At 40.5% G+C, this 23,575-nt stretch overlaps 2 protein-coding genes across 2 annotated transcripts; one reads left to right on the top strand and one right to left on the bottom strand.

The window, feature by feature from the left end:
* The first annotated feature begins 1,507 nt into the window (after nt 1-1,507).
* Nucleotides 1,508-2,703, top strand: LIPT1 (lipoyltransferase 1). Its single transcript, XM_006870751.1, has one exon. It carries the CDS (start codon nt 1,512-1,514, stop codon nt 2,631-2,633), a length of 1,122 nt encoding a protein of 373 aa, XP_006870813.1. The 5' UTR covers nt 1,508-1,511; the 3' UTR covers nt 2,634-2,703.
* Nucleotides 2,704-7,549: 4,846 nt separating this feature from the next.
* On the bottom strand, nt 7,550-15,935 carry MITD1 (MIT, microtubule interacting and transport, domain containing 1). The gene is made up of 7 exons (XM_006870750.1): nt 15,785-15,935; nt 12,733-12,834; nt 11,350-11,486; nt 11,146-11,232; nt 8,615-8,730; nt 7,724-7,784; nt 7,550-7,645 (listed from the first exon to the last, which is right to left on the bottom strand). Exons 1-7 carry the CDS (start codon nt 15,933-15,935, stop codon nt 7,550-7,552), a joined length of 750 nt encoding a protein of 249 aa, XP_006870812.1.
* Nucleotides 15,936-23,575: the final 7,640 nt, after the last annotated feature.

The raw sequence follows: 23,575 nt of genomic DNA, 5'->3' as shown, positions 1-23,575 counted from the left end.
TATTAACTGGTCTCCCTATGCTGGGCTAGTATGGACTTTAACTTTTCTCTTCCATTTCTTCAACTGAAAGGAAAATTATACGCATCTTGAGGAATAGAATTTGAATAGTAAGGTTTATTAAAAGACCAAAGCTAGTCAAAATTCCTTTTTTTTGTATCTACTATTTTCAACCCCATGCCACGTAATATTTCACTAGCAGTACTAACAAGAATTACAGGAAGAGTCCAAATGTAGTAAACTTATTCAAAACTTTTCCATATAACCCTCCATACGCTGATACTTTCTGGTTTCAGGAGCTCTATCTTAATTAATAGACATCTAAATAAAACAGTTATGCTTCTAATAAATCACATATCCCAAAGTCAAATAAGGATTTTTTTTTAAATGTTGTTAGTTGCTGTGGAGACAATTCCTACTCATGGTCACCTCATGTGTACAGAGTAGAACTGCACATTGGGGTTTTCAGCTGCACCATGGGGAAGCCCATCTCCTGGCCTGTCTTCTGAGACACCCCTAGATGAGCTTGAACCACCAGCCTTTTAGCTACTGGTTGAGCGCCTAACCATTTGCATTAACCAGGGACTTCAAAAAGGTATTACAAGGTAATAATTAAAGCGCTCCACAGAGATATTCATGAATATGCTGTTGCAAACACAGAAATGGAGTCCTTGTGTGCCGCTGTGGGTTAATACACTGGACTGCAAAGTCGGTTTGAACCACAAGGTCAATGGTTCAAGCTCACCAGCTGCTCCTCGGAAACCCTGTACAGGGTTGCTGTGGGTGGGAACCAACTGAATGGCACTTAACAACAACACAGAAAAACGAGAAACAATCTGAAATAAAGTACACCACAGATTGAGTAAATTGTGGTAAACTCACGATGGCATACTGAGTCCTGGTGTGGCGCCATAGTATATGCACTCAATCACCAGGTTGGTTTGAACCGCAAAGTCAGCAGTTCAAGCTTACCGGCTGCTCCTCGGAAGCCCTATAGAGGTTTGCTGTGGGTGGGCCAACTCGATGGCACTTAACAACAACAAAGTATTGAGTGAAGTAATAGTATGGTTGTACTCTGGGTTGGAAAAAGTGTGTAGACATGAACAGAAAAAGAATGGAAACGGTAATGATGATTGTCTCCAGGTAGTAGATTGTAGTTTATTTCATTTCCTACTTTTTGCTTATCTAGTTTTTCTCAATAATCATACATTATTTGTGAATTCAAAGTAATTTGTTTGACTTTGGGATATATTATGTAATGTGTTTCTAGCAGAATTATTGTTTGAAAAATCTGTGTCTTTATTCCGTTTAAACTGCAACTATTTGATGTTTGTCATCATGTATTTCCTCTGAGTACTCTGTTTTAGAGTGGTATGGCCAAAGGATCAGAAAAGCAACTGGATTGGATATTTAGAATAAGACAACCTTGGATTAAATAACTAAGAATTGATGGCTTGGAAATAGAATTTAATTATCTTTTTTAATCTGTTGTTTTATCTTCCATTTTTAAAAGCATGCTGATCCCATTTTCATTGAAGAATTGCTTCCAGTTACTCTGTAACCGTAAGGTCCCAGCAGCTGGCTTTAAAGATACAGTGAAAAATGGGCTCATTCTACAGTCAATTTCAAATGATGTTTACCAAAATCTGGCTGTAGAAGATTGGATCCATGACCATATGAATCTAGAAGGCAATCCAATTCTTTTCCTTTGGAGAAATTCTCCTTCTGTTGTAATTGGTAGGCATCAGAATCCTTGGCAAGAATGCAACCTGAATCTGATGAGAAAAGAAGGTGTAAAGTTGGCGAGAAGAAGAAGTGGAGGAGGGACTGTCTACCACGATATGGGTAATATCAATTTGACTTTCTTTACAACGAAGAGCAAGTATGATAGGATGGAAAATCTGAAGTTAATTGTGCAAGCTCTGAACACTGTCCAACCCCAGCTGGATGTGCAGGCTACCAAAAGATTTGACCTTTTGCTCGATGGGCAGTTTAAAATCTCAGGAACTGCTTCTAAGATTGGCCGGACTACTGCTTATCACCACTGCACTTTGCTGTGTAACACCGATGGAGCCTTCTTGTCTTCACTGCTGAACAGTCCTTACCAAGGAATCAAGAGCAATGCCACCACTAGCATACCTTCCTTAGTGAAAAACCTTCTGGAAAAAGATTCCACTCTGACCTGTGAGGTACTGATGAGTGCTGTTGCTGCAGAGTATGCAGCTTATCATCGGATTGATGGCCACATTCACCTGGTAGACCCTGAGGATGAGACACTGTTTCCTGGAATAAACAGCAAAGCCAAAGACCTGCAAACCTGGGAGTGGGTATATGGCAAGACTCCAAAGTTCACTGTAAACACTTCCTTTAATGTATTAGATGGACAGTCATGTTTGGAAATTAAAGTACACATAGACATAAAGAATGGAAGAATTCAAATCTGTAATATTGAAGTGCCTGAGCATTGGTTGCCACTGGAAGTATGTGAGAAATTAAATTCATGTTTTATTGACAGTAAGTTTTGTCCAGTCGAAACTACCATGCTAACCAGTATATTACTTAGAACATGTCCACAAGACCATGAACTATATAAAAAATGGTATATTCTCTGTGAAAAAATTAAGGGAATAATGTGACCCAAAGTAAATGTCTTAACAGTGACAGTTTAGATGAGAAAATAAAAATTTTAAGTGTGCATTGAATGTCTCTTAAGAAAAAACCTTAGCATCTTTGAATAACTTCTCTCCACTTGAAATTATCATTTTTTTTAAGCTTTTATTGTGAATTGAATTGAGTGATAGTTTACCTGTCAGAACATAGATTTTGCACTCAACCAATCGTATTTTGTTTCATTGCAATGAGTACAATCCTCTCCATGCGCCATTGGTTAACAGTATTTACCTCTAGTCCCTCTTTTTTTATTATTTTTTTATGTACTATCACCCATTCTTGGAGTCCTGGTGTGGCACTGTGGGTTAATGCACTGGACTGCAAAGTCCATGAGCATAAGATGTTTTTCCATTTATGTAGATAATGTTTTCATTTTTCTTTGTACAGGTCTTTTACATCCCAGGTTAGATTTATTCCTAAGTTTTTTATCTTTTGGGGGTCTATTCTAAATGGTGTTGTTTTTCTGAGTTCCTTTTCAAAGTTCTCTTTGTTGATGCAATCTTAACTGATTTTTTTTAATCTCCATTTTTTGTTTTCAAATATTAAAATAACTCAAGATTTTTATCCCAGTTGTCTCACGTGAGACCATGCAAAGCAATTCAAAGTGTATACAACAATCATTTCTCCCCTTCAGATTTTCTCTTTCATACGATGGTATGGTCAATAAAATTGAATGACAAGTGACTGAAAAATATCACTTGTTTACAAAAACATACAGGACAATTTCTACTTGTCTGCACATCTTCATTGACAATTATAGTGTTGTTGTTTTTTTTAACTTGGGAGGCACATAGGACTGAATCATTTAACTACTGAATCATTTAATACCAATTGTATTAAAATACCACAACTGGTGTTGGAGGAGAATACTGAAAGTGCCATGGACTGCCAAAAGAACCAATAGATCTGTTTTGGAAGAAGTGCAGCCAGAGTGCTCCTTGGAGGCCAGGATGGCTAAGCTTCGTCTCTTATACTTTGGACATATTGTCTGGAGGAAACAATCGTTGGAGAAGGATGTCATGCTGGGTAAGGTGGAGGGTCAGAGAAAAAGAGGAAGACCTCTAACAAGATGGATCAGCCAGATGGCAGCATTGATGGACTCAAGTGTGGCAGCGGTAGTGAGGTTGGCCCAGGATCGGACATTGTTTCGTTCTGCTGTGCATGGGGTCGCTATGAGTTGGTTCCAACTCAATGGCACCTGACAACAACAACAACCACCACAAGAAAACCACCAATGATAGTCCCAACACTCCACAAACTTTGGAGGGTTCACATAGAGGACATTGTTTGGTTTCTATACTAGGTTCAACTTTTACCTATTTTTTTCATTTCTGTGCTTTAATCTTGAGAATGATTCTTACATGTGATTTTACTGGATTACTAAGAGTGGTTTGGAAAATTTAGAAAATCACTGCACATCATGTTTCAAAGTATAAGGAACATTTCAGGTTAATTGAAAATAATATACTGTAAGTTATTACTTTTTAAAATGACTTGTTAGTACTTAACCTCCAGAAGTGAATCTCAACAATAACACAGCAGTGTTGTCTTATAAATTTGGTTCGTAAACTGAGGCACAAAGAGACCAAATGAGTCATTATAGTTTTAGAATGAGACAATCACAGAAATAAAAAGAGGACATGATATTGAGATTTCACTGCTTCTGTTTAAAATTTTCATGCTATTAAAACACTCTTCAAAGAATAGAGCCCTAGGTAGGAAACCTGTTTGTAAACTCACTTTGGAAGTGAATGCTTTGTATGTTGTTTTTTTTAAAGTTATTATTATGAATTGAGTGATAGTTTACATGGGAGAACATCAGCTTTACATTCATCCTATCATATTTTGTTTCATTGCAATGATTACAATCCCTTCCATGCATCATCATTCAACAGCATTTGCTTCCATTCTCTCTAGTTGGTTTTTTTTTTTTTTGATATATACCAAAGCACTCAGGAATATATAACCATTCAAACAACCAAAGGGTACACCCTGAAAGCCTTCCCCCCAGCCACCAGCACACAGCCCCTCTCCCTTCATGATTCTAGAGTCCCCAGCTGACCCATCTCTCCACATCATCATCTCTGTCTCCATCTCTAGCATTGCTGCTTCTCTGGGTAGGGTCCCGCACTCTGCTTTTCTTCTTTGATGATACTGGGTCCTCTGCTCCTGGACTGCAAGATCAACTACTCCCCTCCTTTTGTTATAAAACATCTACTTTTACATTTGCAACACTCACAATCAGTTCTGATAGCAATTACTCACCGTTGAACCACAAGTTTTATTCCCATCTCCTTTCACCAGCCCCGTCCAGACAGGTTAGAAACCACTCAGTGGAGATTCTACCTTCCCCTGCACCCTCTGAAACTAGGTTCCCTCTTGAAAGCTTGTAAGCCAGTCACTTTGTGGTTTTGTAGCCTCCCTCCCCCCATTTTGGGTAGCAAATGTCTTAAATTGGTTGTAGTATGTAGAAATTATTTTCTGAGAAAGGTACTAAATGTGTTTTCGTGCAAAACAAGCATAAAACGAGTGTTAAAACCACTTGTTTCTTGGCAAAGGGCAAAAGTTAAGAATGTTAAAACCTTCAAGTTCCAAAAAAGAAATTTGGTCAAGTGTCAGTCGCCTGGAACAGACGGATTCAAGTTAGTTTTGCAGGAAACTCCACAAAGCTATTCAATTGTTTGTACATGGTCATGAGGGAGAGATCAAGAATGACTCCTCCATTTTTTATTTGAATGACTGGATTTATGGGCATAAACATGGGGAATGGGCATGTTTATCATGGGGTATATTGTACCAGTGGGCTTCAAAAAGTTAATGGAAAAACAGAATTAACAGAGAATGAAGCTTTTCCATAAGCTGCCAGCTCCCATTAAGATTTAGTCTTGGAAATCCTGTTGTATAGGTTCACTGTGAGTATGAACCAACTTGACGGCATTCAGTTTGGTTTGGGTTAAATACACAGCTTTATACAACTTTATGGAGTCCTGGTGTGGCGCTGTGGGTTAATGCACTGGATTGCGAGATCAGTTGAACTGCCAGGTTGGTGATTCAAGCTCACCAGCTGCTCCTCGAAAACCCTACACAGGGTCAGAGTTGGAAACGACTCGATGGCATGTAATAGCAACAAAAACATACAACTTTATAGCAACACTTTTGCTGAAACTTTATTGACTGGAGAACGCAGTTTTGAGTGGACCCAACAAATAAGAGGAAACCAGGTAGAGAAGGGAAGGTGCCCATCTGAGTCAAACTTCAGTTGCTGTCTAGGCAAATCTTGTGGTAGTCATAGACATGGAGGCTGTTTCTGGAATGTTTATGTACAGCACGGGGGTTCCATGTGTCTGCGTGGCTACACCTCAGCCTGGGCTGCCATTAGGGAATTATCATTCAAGTTCCTGATTAGTGGAACTCCTACAGCAAAATGGCTCATATTGAAAATCAAGTTACTCCAGAAATACTTTTTATCATTGGCAAAGCCATAGATATTGCAAAAATTTCCCATGTTATCTAGGATTTGAAACATTTCATTTGCTTACCATGCAGTGTTCGTGCCAACCCCGATGAAAGTCACACTGGCATCTTTGGGTTCTGCACCAGGCTGGCGCTTGTGGATCTGCTGTTTTGTTTTTGCCTCCCTGTGCTCTAGTGCCCTATGCTTGCCTCTACTTCTCCATGGAACCAAATGTTTGTCCCCAACTCCGCAGCTGGTATATGGATAGATAAGCTTTTCCAGGTCAGCTGACTCTTAAGCTGAAATTTAACAAATGTACAGCCAAGGTGTTATGTGCTGTCAAAATGCAGCTGGTGAAGGTTTGTCAAGACAAGTATCTTCCTTATGACAATATGAACATTGTTTTTTTTTTTTTTTTTCTTCTAGTTATTAGCTCCCCAAGCCCATCTGTTTCTTAAGAACACTCTAATTCATGATTTTCCCTCCCAGACTCTAGGGGAAGAGCAACAATCCAGTTTGTCTTCATACTGTTGTGGTCAGTTGCTGTTGACTCAATTCCAAGTCGTATGTTAGAGGAGAACTGCACCATCGGGTTTCATTGGCTGTAGTCTTAATGGAAGGAGATTACCAGGCCTTCTTCACTGTGGTACTGCTGAATGAGTTTGAGCCACCATCTTTGAGGTTAGCAGTTGAGCAGACAACATTTGTACCACGCAGGTACCTTATCTTCATACTTGCTGTTGCTGGGTGCCATCAAGTTGTTTTTCAACTTACAGGAACACCAAGGTGGCAGCACTGCCCCATACATTTTCTAGGCTACAATCTTTATGTGGAGTCACTGGGTGGGATCGAACCACCACCAACCTTTTGGTTAGCAGCCAAGTGCTTAATCATTGGGGGCTCTTTTATCTTCATACTATTGTTGTTAAGTTCGACTCATAGTGACCCTGTATAGGGTTTCCAAGAAACGGCTGGTGGATTTGAACTGCTGACCTTGAGATTGGCAGCCCAGTGTTTATCCTGATGCCAAACCATGACCCCACCTTCATATTTGTTGCTGCCGTTGTTAAGTGATGTCAAGCGTATAGTGTTTTCAAGGAGTGGCTTGCGGGCTTGAACTGCCAACCTTGCAGCAAACAGTCTAGACACTCACTGTTGACTCATTCTCCAATAACCAAAATCAGAGAAAAGTTGGTAAAATGTTTAAGCCAACTGTATGACTTGGAAAGAAACAGTGCAAATCTACTGAGTAATGTATTTACAGAAATATTTAGAAATGTTCGTACAACTGAACCATGGATTGATAAATCAGTCAATATTTGGTTAGTGATAGACTCAGATATTATATAAATACTCTGTTCAAAGTAGAAAAAACAAACAACATTTACTTAAAATAGAAATGCATGGTGCAAATTAGGCCACTGTGCATCATATTTTTTTAGTGTGATTGGTATGAAAAATGTCCACTGTTGTTTCATGACATGGTCTTAAATCAAAATCACAATATCCAAGGGAAAATTTACCCTAAAAGTAGAAGAAGAGAATGTTATTAAAAAATTATACAAAAAGTGTGCTTATACTTACTTGTAAGATTCTATTTACCTTTGGGTGCTTAAAATAATCAAGTCCCCTTCCAATCTTAATAATCCATCCATTGTTTAACCTATTAAAATCAATACATAATATTATATTAAATATATTTAAGTCAGGCAAACATCAAGACTGTAGTGTAACAAAATTTCCCCCTAACATACCATAGTGGTATGGGTGAAACCAAAGTTGGGGCTGGTTAGTCATGGGCTGTGTCTATAAGAACAGTCATTTATTTGACTGACTGGTAAAGCATCTAACAGTGAAAAATAAACTTTATTCTTGATGTTTAGCCTACTGATAAAAATTTCTTGTTCTGCTAACAAGTGTTTTCCAAGTATATTCAAGCAGACTGGTAGGATGCAGGGCATGAGCAAGAAGAGCTCTGGATCCAGACTTTGCTGCTATGACTGTGTAAGTTTCCTCTTAAAAGTAAAGATCTCAGTGCTAGAAACCCATGAAGGCCACTGTACTCAACAGAAGGAGACACAACACTCAAATAAATGTACAGACTGTTTCCTTCTTGACCTAGCACACACCTCCGCAACTACTAGAACATTTAATAAACCATCACAAGTAAAACTACTCCAAGTAAATGTTAATTTCCTTAGAAAAGTATCCCAATACTGTAACACGAGATGCATACTTGAATCATCAGAAAAGTATTTTCTCTTCCCATGTGACACAGAACATACAAATTTTACTCCATTAGGAAACAGTAAACTAACACACAGCATAAAAGAAGCCAAGTATTTTTTTCCTTTTCCTAAAATTCAGCTTTGTTTGATTTTTAAATATTTCAATGGGATACTTATATGCAATTATATAAAAGCCTGATTTATTAGGAGACATAAAAATAACTGTACTTCAAAATTAAAAGTTAAAGTATTTCCATACACTGACCTGATTTCCCGGTCATGAATTGAAGAAGAGTATTCTAATTCCAATAGCACGCCATGATTCCTCAGTGACCCTTTTATTTGTTCTAGGGCATTAATTTGCTCAATTTTCACATTTCCCTATTAATAGCAAAATATAATTTTCTGCCTCAGTTATTAAAATTTTAAATTATCCCTAAGCTGTGCTATGTGTATCATGTTGTTGTTAAATGCCACTGAGTCATTTATGACTCACAGCGATCCTGTGTAGGGTTTCCAAGAAGCAGCTGGTAGGTTTGAACCGCCAACCTTGTGGTTAACAGTCCAATATTTATCCTATAGCACCACACCAGAACTCCAAAATAGGTATCATAAGTGGCTTCAATTGGAAGAGTTCTATACTAGAAATATGCAGTAGTTTAAGCAGCAATTATTTTTGTCAAAGAAGAGGGTTTTTTTAAATGTGAATGTTAACACAGCTGTGTATTAAAATTTATTAGTCGGAAGTTTTGGACAGTCAGTTAGGGTTGCCTTTCTTCCCAAATAAATCCAAGATACCAGAATTATTTCGTTTTCCTCTCTATCAAATTTAAGGTAGAGATAAAAGGAATAACCAGAAACATCACAATTGAAAGCTTGTAAGTCTGTCTTCAGCCTATAACTGATTGGAATACCTTCAAGGGGGCTAGAAGATGCCCAGTGAAAGAGGCTTCCTGTGGAGCATTGCATAAGACCATAGGTGGAATCCTGAACCCCATCCAGAATCGTCTGAAGTGGGAAATTTCCACTTGAAAGGACAAGTAGACCAGCCTGGAGCCGCTAAAAGAACAGAAGATACTTTGTGAAAGAAAGACCAGCAGGAAAAATGAAAAACAATAACAGCAGTCTGACTGACTACTACAAGAACAAGCAAGCTGTTTGCCAGGGAGCCATCAAGGCAGGTAGTCAGGTCCCCTCAGGACAAACTCCCTTCCAAGACTAAGACTCAGACTCAGAGGGAATGCATGAGCAGGCATGTGGTCTGGCTGACCACGTTGGTCACCAATAAGGAGAACAGGGGGGAAAAACAGCAATGAAGTTGGGAGCTAAGTCTGACCACATTCAATACAATCTTTTGAACCCAGGAGGAGATCTGGTTGGCCAGCAGTATGGCAAGACCCGGGGACTCCTGGGCCCAGAGGCAGTGACATGGCCATCAAAGACAAAAGAGGAGAGCGAAGCATCCAGCTGATATGAAGTGAGGGGAGATGCACAAGCACACCCATACTTGCAGATAGTACCCATTTGACTGGGCTTCAATGACTGGATGATCAGAACTTGACTGGAAGAAGAAAGAAAAGGAAAAAAAAAAAAGAGTAACCCACTACAATTTGATGAACTTTACCTATACTTATGGATGTAGTAGCTCAAAAAAGGGAACAAATCTTTACAGCGAGGATCACTCCCACCCCATCGGTACACAGGGTTGACAGGGATAGGCAACTTAGACAGTGGTTACCCAAAATGGGGGTGGGGGGGACTACAAAGGCAAGAAGTGACTGGCTTACAAGCTTTCAAGAGGGAGCCTAGTTCCAGACAGGATGGGGGAAGGTATAATCTCCACTGAATAATTTCCAACCTGTTGGGACAGGGATAATGAAAGGCGATGAGGATAAGACTCGTGCGGTACAACAGTGAATAATTGCTATGAGGACTCACTGTGAGGGTCGGGAATGTAAAGGTAGATGTTTTGTAACAAAAGGTAGATGTTTTGTAACAAAAGTGACTGATTTTTCAGTCCAGAAGCAGAGGTCCCTGGGACCATCAAGTAAGAAGAGTGGAATGTGGGATGCTACCCAGAGAAGTAGTGATGCCAGAAATGGAGGCAGAGATGATGATATGGAAGATGAGCGGCTGGGGACACTGGACTCAGGGAGGGAGAGGGGCTGTGTGCAGAGAGCAGGCCTGTGGGGTGTACCCTTTGGTTGTTTGATGATTTGTGGAGGTTATTGTAATCATTGCAATTAAACGAAATACGATGGGATGAATGTATAACTGATGTTCTCCCATGTAAACCCATATAATTCACAATAAAAACTTAAAAAACAACTAAAAATTAAGGTATATGTAACCCACTCTCATGCCACTGTGCACCAGAAGGTCAATGCAATAAGTCAAATATACTACTAGGGGGCTTCAAAAAGTTCGTGGAAAATGGAATTGAAAGATAATAGAAGTTTTCAATGAACTTTTGATGCCCCCTCATAACTGGTAAAGAAGAGATAAAATTGTCAATACGATGGACAAAGTGATTGCCTCCTAGGACACCCAAGAAAATAAACTGACAAACTATCTGAACAAATAAAAGAGTTTAGCAAAGTGGCCAAATACAAGGGCAGCATACTAAAATCAACAGCATTTTTCTCAAATGTTTAATGCCTAGCATTAGATAACAAGTTAACTCCCACGGCAGCAGATCTAGCTGAAACATTATGCCAGAGTTTTCCTTGACTGCCTAATCTTGTAACTGAGTAAGTTAATGAAGGTAAAAAAGAGAAAATGTTTTTAGATACCTACATTGTCCAGAGAGGTGAGAAGATGAATAGTTTTTATGTTGCATGATCTTTTAATAATCAGCTCGCAAAATCGAAGAAAGTTATAGAGCTGAAAGACATTCAGATGGATTATTACAAACCAGTACGTTTTAAAGAATACTTCATTATATTTTATTCCATTATTAACCCATGATTTTATGCACTATATTTTCATCATTTCACTTACCTGATGAGTTTGTCTTATGTAAGCATCTTCTATCCAAACTTCAGTAACGGTCTCATTAAGGTATTCTTGAAAGAGTGACTCATAACTGAAACCTGTTGCATTCTCTTCTATTTTAATTTGTTTGTGATGCTTTCCATCTACAAAATATAAGCTTAAATTTAAAAAACTAGCAAGCACTAATTTTCTTTTCATACATATTTTATATCATATATAGTTGGATACGTAATTTCTTTTAGAAGGCTCCCATTGCCATTCTTACAAGAGGGATTTAGCAGGATCAGAGCTAAATTCAGTTTTTAATCTAATTCATGTGACAAATATTTATTGAAACACTACAACATAAGAGGGGGCTTCAAAAAGTTTGTGGAATAATGGAATGAAGCTACATGGAGCTCTGGTAGCGTAGTGGTTACAAGTTGGTCTGCTCACCTCAAGGTCAGTTCAAAACTACCAGTTGTTTCGTGGGAGAAAGATGAGGCACACCACCACCACCACAAGATGCTACAGAAAGATGTTGTTATGTGCCGTGGAGTCGGTTCCGACTCATAGCGACCCTGTACAGGGCTTCCGAGGCTGTAAATCTTTATGGGAGCAGAAAGCCTCCTCTTTCTCCCGTGGAACAGCTGGTAGTTTCGAACTGCTGACCCTGAGGTTCGCAGCCTGATTCGTAACCACTACGCTACCAGAGCTCCACATAGATCAATATAGCACATGTGGTGTCTGCCCTCATGGAGTCTAGGCAAAGGGGAAAGTCCAGAGTTTTCTTGGAATAGGTCTTGAGCAGGATCCTCTGGACCAGGGAGTGTATTCAATGGAAGGCTGGTATGTAAACTGGCCAATCACTTCCTCTCACCAGAGCAGAACCACAGTCAGAACACAGTGGTAATCTGGAGACTTAGTCTTTTTTTTATGTCTTGTAACTTAATAGCTACAGAGAATATTAAACATAAATATAATAAGAAGTTTTAGAAGTCCTTCTTATAACTTGTAGAGAGAGTTTTAAACATGTTTATTTTATTTTCTATAACCCAAGCGAAAGGCTCAGTAGGATCGTTCCTTTGATTTTGTTCTGTATTCAGTATTACTCTGTAGTAGTTTCACCAGCTGCTCCTCAGAAACCCTAAATAGGGTCGATATGAGTTGGAACCAACTTGATGGTACTTAATAATACATCGGTTTCACAAGATCTGTGAACTCCTTAAAACTATATGCAAAATTTTCAAGGGCCAAAGGGGTCTCTGATGTCACTTTTCTCAATGTGGTGAGTGGTGGGAGGAGGTTACCAGTCCCTCCTGTACCAGACAGTATAAATCTCTAAGCATGGTTCCAGAACCGCTGGGTGAATGGGACTGCACAACCCATTTTCTAGAACAGCCTCTTTACCTTCTTTTACTTGGTCCAAGTATTTCTTTATATTTTCTGCTCTATTCAGGTAGTCCGAAATATTTTTTTTGAGATTCCGTTTCTTTGTGTCGTCTTTGATACCTATAAGTTAGAAAATATATTCTCAAGTTTTAAAAAACAGTGTTTCTATTTAGTATAACCATTATAGTCAGTTTCCCAAGTTTTCCAAACATTTGCTGTCCTTTAGCATGGTTTATCTCACTCTTAAAATACACCGATGATAGGCTCAAATTGGGCTTGACCACACAGGATTTGCATTTTTGCACTAAATGTCTGATCTTTATTTAAGAACAGGGACTCTGATAACATGACTCACGTCAGGGAACATCTAATGCATGTGAAACCTGAGTCTGAGCACCATTTTGTCCTAATTACCTACAAATTTGAAAATGTAAGTAATCAAAAGATAACAAACAATATCTATCTTCCACAAAACCAGTTTCTATTCCAGACTTACTATGGTAGTCAATCATTTGCCTAATAATCCAAGAATATGTTACCTATGAATATACATTAGCAGTAAAATCTTACCTCAAGTTCCTTCCAACCCTGTCACCAAATCACTTCCCCTTCCTTCCTTCTGGTATTAACTGTATTTTCCATTAAAATGTCATTTTTGATCTTCTAGGTTTTTGGGGTTTTTTACACATTTTATTTGGAAATAATTTTATATTCAAAGAAAAACTTGTAAAATAATATGGACTTCTCTTATATATTCTCCTAAAGTTAACATTGGTACATTTATCAAAGTGAAGAAATTAGCACTGTGATGGTCACAACTGCAAATGTAGAAGACATGTAATTAAAAGGGGGTGGGGGATAGCTAATCTTTCATTTCAGGAGCAGAGGATCCCAGCACCATCAAGAAGGAAGAATAGGAGTGGAGCATACGAGCCTTCCTAGAAAAGCAGCAACAGCAGAGACGGTGGCAGAAACGATGGCATGGGGAAACAGAGCAGTTGCGGACTCTAGGCACATGGACTGAGAAAGGCTGCGTGCCTGTGGGCAGGAAGCTGGCTTGGATATTTAAATGTTTCGTTTGTATACATCAAATATTTTTGCCTTGTTGATTTGTGAAAAATAAGATGTATGGTGTCTTTGTCTTTCCTTGTCTTATGATCGTGACACTCATGAAGAGTATTGACCTGTAATTTTGTAAAATGTCTCTCATTTTGGGTTGTCTGATGCTTTCTCATGATTAGAATGAAATTAAGCTTTTTTGGGGGGCAAAAAAATCACAGACATATGATTTTATTAGTGGGCACCGGATATTACTGTGTCTTATTTCTGGTGACATTAACTTTCATCACTTGGTGAAGATAGAATTTGCACATTTCTCCATGGTTTGTTTGTTGTTAGTGCCATTTAGTCAGTTCTGACTCACAGGGACACTATGTAAAACAGAAGGAAACAATGCCGGGTCCTGTGTCATCCTCACAATTGTTACTCTTAAATCCATTGCTGCTGCCACTGTGCTAATCTCCTTCATTGATGTCTTCCTCTTTTTTGCTGACCCTTGTTTGAAATCAAAAGATTGGCACTTGGAGTCCACCCAGAGGCACCTCAAAAAGAAAGACCTGGCAACCTACTTTTAAAAATTAGCCCATGGAGCACAGTTCTACTCTGACACACTGGATTGCCATAAACCAGAATCAAGGGATAACTGATTTGGTTTTCAACAGGGAACAACTCAACTACATAACTGAAAAAAATCTGTCTTCTGTACATTTCTCATGCCGAATTCCAGTACACACATTTCTTAAGAAAACAACTTTCTTCTGCCACTGTGACTTTGTTCACTTTGTATGAAAATGTTTAATCAGAAAAGTAACAGAATACTAATCCCTATCACTGAGATTTAAAAGTTAACATTTTATCATATTTGCTTCCAGTTTTTTTTTCCTTAAGTAAATAAAATTTTAGACATCATGATACCTCTTCCCCAAATGATTCAGTCTGTGTCTATACAAATTAAGGGCATTTTTGGAAACAATTATCCTCCCCAAAATAAAAAAAACCCACAAAATCTGTGAGGGATTCCTACTCATGGCACCTCCACAGGGCTTTGGTGTGGCTGTGGGTTAAAGTTACTTGGAACTGCACGAGTCTACAGTTCCAGCTCACCAGTCGCTCCTTGGAAACTCTATATAGGGTGGCTATGGGTCGGACGGGCTCGATGGCACTTCACAACAACGATCTGTATGGGAACAGACTGCCAGGAGTGTCTTCAACCTTTAAGTTAGCTGTTACGTGCCATTGAGCTGTTTCTAACCCTATTATATAGAGTTTCAGAGGAGCAGTTGGTGGGTTGGAGGCGCCAACCTTGCGATTAGTAGCAGTCCAGTGCTTATCCTACAGCGCCAGTAGAAAAGTACAAGCTCTATGCCTTCAGACCTGAAACGACCACACCAACAAAATTAATAATTTTAATGTCATTCAATCCTATTCAAACTTCCTAAAGTGATCCAAAATGGTTAAGTTCGTTCAAACCCAGATCGTTATCAAGGTTGCCCCTTGTTTCGCAAGGAAATAGGACTTTCTAGTCCTACCCCTTTACAACACCGAACCCGCTCTGTAAACTTGATTCTTCGATTTGTTGGTGGTGGTGTTAGGTGCTGTTCCGACTCATGTTGTTGTTGTTAAGTGCCGTCGAGTCGGTTCCGACCCATAGCGACCCTGTACAGGGTTTCCGAGGGTGTAAATCCTTACGGGAGTAGAAAGCCTCATCTTTCTCCCGCGGAGCGGCTGGTAGTTTCGAACAGCTGACCTTAAGGTTCGCAGCCCGATTCGTAACCATAGGGACCCCCTATGTACAACAGGACGAAACACTGCCTGGTTCTGCGTCAACATCACAGTCTGACTTTGATTTACTAATTAGATTTAAAAAGCTGTCCCAAATAGTATGCTAGAACATCCCACCTTCTACCTTTGCTTGCTTCCTTGGGTGCGAAATAATTGTTTTTAGCTTTTACCTCAACTCAGACAAAACAGAAACTCAGTTTCGTTTCATCTTGGGCTCACTGCTGCTCACCTTTCAAAACTTGTATTAGCAGATCAATCCCCTCTTGGTAACACACCAGAGCTGGTTGATACTGGGACTCCAATTCTAGTTCCACCGCCCGCTTTAGCATGGTGACTGCAGCAGCGTTTTTGGAGTTGAGCTCCTGCTCGGATCTCGCCATAATTCAAGTAACACCCGCAAGTCGCTCCACCACAGCGCCAACCAGAGATACGCGTCTGGGAGTGTCCGCCGTAACACCGGAAGGCAGCCACGTGATACGAGCTCGCCTGCACTCTCGCACTGTGAATTTCCTCAGTGGGCGGGACGAGACCGGAACCGAAAGTTCTCTCTTCGCTGCCGCCCACATTGCTCCGGAAGGATTTGAATGAATGCCCTGGTTGTTCTTCCTCTGCCTTTCTTCCCCCCTGGTGTAAGTGCAGTCGGCAGCAAGATCGGCAGAACATGTACTGTCTCGACTTCTTCAGCCAAAGGCACTGGTGAGTAAAAAATGAGTGGCCGAGAGTTTGCTCCTAAACTATTGCGCCTGCGTCGCGATCCTGCCCCACTGGCTCCTGCGAAACCCTTGATAGCATCCTGTTTCCCAGTTTGAGTGATCCCGGGACGCACAACTTGTCCTGGTTCTTAGTGCCCTTGGGTCGACAGCCTGGGAAGGGGACTTCGGGTTTGTTTTCGCATCTCGTTTGCCTCTGCTTTATTCATAACTTCTGCTTCCCATTGAGAAAGTGTTAAGTTCATTTTGTTTTTTTAAACGAAGGCACAGGCTTTTCTTATTTTAAAGACATTTTAGAAGGTAATATAGTCTGGGGTTGGCAATTAAAATACTTGCCATTTCCCTAAAAGATGTGATATTGCTACCATGTTTTGGTTGCTACTTTCCTAAGGCTTCTTGTTCTTCGTATTCTTGCCAAGAGATAGTTAACGAGGGCTGCCTTGTCAGGTCCTAGGAGATTGAAGGAGTGTCACATTTCTTGCTGTCAGATCTCAGTTTAGTTAAAAGGGAATTGATATGTTCTTCATTTTCAATACTTAATTTATTTTTAATCCCTTCTCATGATTAAAAGAAGCCTTGGTGGGGTTGTGATTTAGGCATTGGGCTGCTTACCGCAGGCCGGTGGTTCAAACCCAGTAGGTACTTTTTATATGTGCTCCTGTAAAGATTTACCGTTTCAGAAACTTTAGTATGGGCCGTTATGAGTCGTAATCGACTCAACGCAGTGGGTTTGCCGTTCATAATTAAGTACATATTTCTTTAGAAAAGGAACTAGCTCTTTTAAGGAACCATTACATGTATGATCATTGTAAAAACAATCAGACATCGCTGCTGCTGTTAGTGCTGTGGGGTCCGTTCTCACTCGTAGCGACCTGTATAGGGTTTCCGAAGCTTTTAAATCTTTTGTTGTTGTTGTTAAGTGCCGTCGAGTCGGCTCCGACCCATAGCGACCCTGTACAGGGTTTCCGAGGGTGTAAATCTTAAAGCCTCGTCTTTATCCCATGAAGCGGCTGGTGAGCTTGAACCGCATTCCTTGTGGTGTGCACTTGAGTGCTTATCCTACAGGGGGCAGTAAATAACAGTATATTAATGTTTCTAAGGAGCTCTGGTAGCGTAGTGGTTACGAATCGGGCTGCGAACCGGAAGGTCAGTAGTTCGAAACTACCAGCCGCTCCGCGGGAGAAAGATGAGGCGTTCTGCTCCCGTAAAGATTTACAGCCTCGGAAACCCTATTCAGGGTCGCTATGGGTCGAAACTGACTCGACGGCACTTAACAACAACAACAAATGCTTTTTCTATGTGTACATGGAGTCCTAGTGTGGCGCTGTGGGTTAATGCGCTGGACTGCCAGGTCGGTTTAAACTGCAAAGTCGGCCGTTCAAGTTCATCATCCACTCCTTGGAAACTCAGTAGAGGGGTCGCTGAGTCAGAACCGACTTGATTGCACTTAACAACAACAACAATGTATACATAGATATTCATAGACATTTTTAAAATAGAAATGAGATCATGCATTTCATAGGACCCTTGGCATTTTTCTATTAATTTAAGTGCCTTTTACCTGGTAAGTGCTGGGTTTTTAAGTAGATGTTTGGGATATGTCTTTGAAGAAGCAAAACAGAAGAGACACAAAACACAGTGTTTAATTTCTTTTTCCCTTGTGGAACTAGCATGTTACAGACTGGAGGGAAACAGTAAACAACAATAAGTAAATTAGATTATGTTCAAATCCAATCCAAATTTCATTCCTGTCGAGTTAATTCTGACCCTAAATGACTCTACAGGACAGAGTAGAACTGTTCCATGGGATTTTTGCATCTGTAAATCTTTGTAGGAGCAGACATGCCTTATCCTTCTCTCACAGAGCATCTGGTGAATTGAAACTGGTTAGAAGCCCAAAAAAGATAAATGCTATGGCCAAAAAACAAAAAAATCAAGGGTCATAAGAGGAATTGGGAGTGCTGTCATTTGTACTGGTTTGGTTCAAAATGTTAAATACTGTGACAGGGTAGACCTCATTAAGAAGATGAGGTTTGAGTGAAAAAATGGAAGGAAGTGTAGGAATTAGCCATGTAAGTATGTATCTGAAGAAGGAGCAGATCAGGCAGAGGAGTCAGTCAAAGGGAACATGCCTGCTTGGCAGGGTCTAGAACAATGACTGATCAAGCGACTAATTGGAGATGAGGTCTGAGAAGTGTTGGGGGCTAAAGGACTTGGGTTTTTACTAATTGAAATGGAGTGCTATTCATTCGACCTAGCCTCGATGGCTTGATGATCAGAACTTGACTAGAGGAAGATAAAAAAATAATAATAATTTTTTTTTGGATAAAGGAAACAAGTGTAAATTACTACAATTTGATGAACTTGACATAACTTATGGATGTAGTAGCTCAAAATATCAACTGAAAGGGAAAGAGCCTTCACATCAATTATCAATCCTATCCTCTCTGTATACAGGGTTGATAGGAACCGGCAACTGAGACATTGGCTCTGTAAAATAGGGGAGCTAGAAAGGCATGAAGTGACTGGCTTACACGTGTTCAAAAGGGAGTTTAATTTCAGAGTGTGCAGGGGAAGGTAGAGTCCCCGCTGACTAGTTTTTATCTTGTCTAGATGTGTCTGGTGAAAGGAGATGAGGATAAGATTCTTATGATTTCAATAGTGAGTAATTGGTATCATGACTAATTGCGATTGTCACAACTATAAAGGTAGAAGTTCTGTAACATAAAGGGGAAAGTAGCTAATCTTACAGTCCACAACCAGAGGATACTAGGTCCATCAAGGGAGAAGCGCATGAGAGGAATGTGGGACCCTATCCAGAGAAGCAGCGACACCAGAGATGGAGGCCGAGATGATGACATGAAGAGAGAGAGAGCAGTTGAGAACTCTAAGACTCTTGGAAAGAGAAAGGCTGTGTGTTGGCAGCCAGGAGGCTGGCTTGCAGAATGTGCTCTTTGGTTGTTTAAGTTATTATATATCCCTGAGTGGTTTTGTGTACACCCTCTCCCGGAAAAAACAAACAAACAGAAGGAATAGAAGCAAATACTGTTGAATGATGATGCACAGAGGAGATTGTAATCACTGCAATGAAACGATGAGTGTAAAACCAATGTTCTCTCCTGTAAACTATCACTCAATTCACAATAAGAACTTTAAAAAAAAAATTTAAAAGAAACAGAGTGGTATTAGGGTACCAGTAGAATAATTTTTGTTGTATATTCGCTCCCATGAATATATAAAAGCCTCGGAAACCCTATCAAGGTAAGTATGAGTCAGAACTGACTCAAAGGCACTTACAACACCAACAAAAAAGAGTGAATGTAATAGAGTTCCTAAGTACCTCTCACCCAATTTTCCCTTTTATTGATGCCTTAACTTGTGTGGTACATTAGTTGCAGCGAATGAGCCAATGTTGATATATTATTTTTAACTAAAGTCTATTGTGGTACTACAGGATAATGTGCTGGACTGCAAGATCAGTTTGTGCTGCAAGTCTGGCAGTTCAAACCCACCAGCCATTCCTCTATAATGCTATACACAGTCGCTGTGAGTCGGAACTGACTGAGTGGCACTTAACAACAACAATACTTTATTTGGAGTCATGGTATGGCGCTGTAGGATACGCTCTAGACTGCAAGGTTGGCAGTTCAAGCTCCCCAGTTGCTCTTCCGAAGCCCTTATAGGGACACTGAATTGAAACCAACACAATGGCACTTTACAACAACAAATCTAACCATGAGAGAAGCAGTAAACATGCTCCCAATTAACAGACATTCTACAGAATACGGAAGACTGTAGAAGAATTGATGCTTTTGAGTTATGGTGTTGGAGGAGACTATTGAAAATGCCATGAGGTGCCCATAGAACCAACAGATCTGTGTTGGAAGAAGTGCAGCCAGAGTGCTCCTTGGAAGCCAGGATGGCCAAACTTCATCTCTCATACTTCAGACGTATTGTCAGGAGGGACCAGTCGCTGGAGAAGGATGTCATGTTTGGTAGGGTGGAGGATCAGAGAAAAAGAGGAAGACCCCCAGCGAGATGGATTGGCAAAGTGGCAGCATCAGTGGGCTCAAGCATGGCAACAATTGTGAGGTTGGCCCAGGACTGGGCACTGTTTCGTTCTGTTGTACATAGGGTTGCTATGAGTCAGTACCTACTCAATGGCACCTAACAACAACAACAAAAATACCCAACCTCATCAAAAAGTCAATGTCATCCAAAACAAGGAAAGGCTGAACTATCATAACCAAAATGAGCCTAAGGAGACATGACTATTAAATGTAACGTGCTCTGGTAGCGTAGTGGTTACGAATCGGGCTGCGAACCTTAAGGTCAGCGGTTCGAAACTACCAGCCGCTCCGCGGGAGAAAGATGAGGCTTTCTACTCCCGTAAGGATTTACACCCTCGGAAACCCTGTACAGGGTCGCTATGGGTCGGAACCGACTCGACGGCACTTAACAACAACAAACAACAACATATTGAACAGAAACATTGGATGAAAACTAGAGCAATCTGAATAGTGTGCTGTTGTTAACATAGTGACCCTACGTAGACCAGAATGAAACACCACCTGTTCCTGCGCCATAGCCACACAGTTGCTGTCACACTTGAGCCCATTGTTGCTGCCACTGTGCCAATGCATTTCGGGGGTCTTCCTCTTTTTTGCTCTCCCTCTAGTTTACCAAGCATGATGTCCTTCTCCAGAGACTGGCCCTTCCTAATAATATGTCTAAAGTATGAAAGATGAAATCTGGCCATTCCTGGCTTCTAAGGAACATTCTTGGCTTCTAAGAAGCATCGTGGAGTCCTGGTGTGGCACTGTAGGATAAGCACTGGACCATAAGCTCAATTTAAATCTCAAGGTGGCAGTTCAAATCTACCAAACGCTCCTCAGAAAATCCTACACACAATCGCTATGAGTCGGAATTACTAGATAGTGCTTAACAACAACAAAGGAGCATCGTGGTTAGAGTTGTTGTTGTTAAGTGCTGTTGAGTCGGTTCCGACTCAACACAATCCTGTATAGTGTTTTCAAGGAGCAGCTGGTGAGCTTGAACCACCAACCTTGCAGTTCAAAGGGCTTTGCAGTCTGGCGCATTAACCCACAGCACCACGCCAGGACTCCGTGGTTAGAGTGTTGTTGTTGTTAAGTGCCGTCGAGTCGTTTCCGACCCATAGCGACCCTGTACAGGGTTTCCGAGGGTGTAAATCCTTATGGGAGTAGAAAGCCTCATCTTTCTCCTGCAGAGCAACTGGTAGTTTCGAACCGCTGACCTTAAGGTTCGCAGCCCGATTCATAACCAGTACGCTACCAGAGCTCCATGGTTAGAGTAGTGTTACATAAATTATTTGAATGTCTTCTATATGGAAGCTTGTCTCTTCTCCCCTCTAAGTACATTTGTCCATTTATTTGTGACAATATGGACACATGGATATGTGGTTTGGGTTATAATCCAGTCCTTGGATATTTCTTTTTTTGCTCACATTAGTTCAGCTTTGGCCATTGGGGTTCCTGTGTTCCTCCAACATACCCTCCCATCATTTTATTTTTTAAGGCAGTTCCTTTCTGGCATTACAAAATGCTCTAGGCTCACCTTATTTATTCTCTGCCCAGCCCTATCAGCCCTCAAGAACCTTGGTTTCTTTGATTAGAGAATGGTATTAGAATCGAAGATCTGGGCTCTGGGTGTGCCCATTGCTGCTTAAGTGCCATTGGCTTAGGTCCTCTAGCTGACAGAAGGACTTCTGCATTGGTACTGTAGCACTAGACTGTGAACCATAAGCTCAGCAGTTCAAACCCATCAGCTGCTCGTTGGAAACCTTATACAGGGTCGCTGTGAGTTGGAACCAGCTCAACGGCACTGCTAACCCATATACACTAGCTCATGGATGCACACATAATCTGATTTTTTTTTTTTTTCTGTATTATTTAGTTTGTTAAGCTAAACATGAATTTTGACCCAGTATAAATGGATGATTCTAGCTTTCCTCTCAAGGTTCCATTTCCTCACCCACTCTCAACCATGAGAGACCTGGGTTACTGGAAGATTTTGAGCAGAGCGACATGCTCTGATTTTGGAATTCATGGGATGATCACTGTTGTAAAGAAAAGACCTTAGGGGAGTTGCAACGGCTGCAGGAAGATCAGTAAGGAGGCTTTTGTTGAAATCCAAGTGACAAGAGGAAGATTTGACAAAGTAAAACTAAACGAGTTTGGTTAATACATTAACACTTAACTTGGGAGGAAGTAATATGGGAAGGAAAAGAATGTAACATTACCTACCTATGTAAGCATTTCTCAGGAAACCTTGACACAAGGTATAGAGACCATCACATCAGTTCAGTGTACAGATTTGAATTAGTTGTTTTTTGTGGATTGTAATGTTTGAGGTCTGAATTGTGAATGACAGGAATTTCTGATGTACTTCTGAATTCTGACTTAGGTGGGCCAAAACTCTGACCCATTTACTGAGTCATCCATTCAGTCAACAAACACTGGGTGTCTGATAGTCTTCAGACAAGAGTGTAGAGGATGAACAAGACAAAATTCTTTATTGGTGGGCATTAGGATTTTAGTGGACTTCTGGTGTGGTGCTGTAGGATCAGCAGTGAACTGTAAACCAAAAGGTCAGTGGTTCAAACCCAGCAACTGCTCCTCGGAAACCCTGTACAGGGTCGCTATGAGTCGGAACCAACTCTACGTCACTTACCTAACTAACTAACAAGTATTTAGTAACTAATTCTTCCTGAAATTACCTTTGATGCATAGTTAATTTTGAGAGATTAGTTCAATTGCTGAGAAACAGCATTGCCTTGCCTATATCACAGGAAAGATTTGTATAACTTAAGAGAGAGGATCTGATAGGCACTGAAATACAGCACTTCCCACATTTGGATTAGTGTTAGAGTATTCTTATTATGTTGGTGTGGTCTTGTGCCTTGAGTTGATTCTGACTCATGACGACCCCCATATATTGCAGAGTGAAACAGTACCTGTAGGTGTTCTGGGCTGTAATCTTTACAGAAGCAGATTGCCAAACTTTTTGTGTAATAACAATATTCATATTAATGTTGTTGTTAATTGTCATCAAGTCAGACTGACTGATGGCCCAAACAGGTTTTCAGAGTAGAACTGCGCCACAGAATTTTGAAGCCTGTGATCTCCAGGAAGCAGATCACTAGGCCAGTCTACCAAGGCACCTCTAGGTGAGCTTGAACCACCAGTCTTTTAGTTGTTGTTAAGCGCCGCCAAGTTGGTTCCGACTCATAGCGACATTGTATAGGGTTACCAAGGAGCAGCTGGTACATT

Source organism: Chrysochloris asiatica, unplaced genomic scaffold (assembly GCF_000296735.1).
Source record: "Chrysochloris asiatica unplaced genomic scaffold, ChrAsi1.0 scaffold00150, whole genome shotgun sequence".
Taxonomy (NCBI): Eukaryota; Metazoa; Chordata; class Mammalia; order Afrosoricida; family Chrysochloridae; genus Chrysochloris; species Chrysochloris asiatica.
Note: the sequence above shows the minus strand (reverse complement) of the source record. Positions and strands in the feature narration are given on the sequence as shown.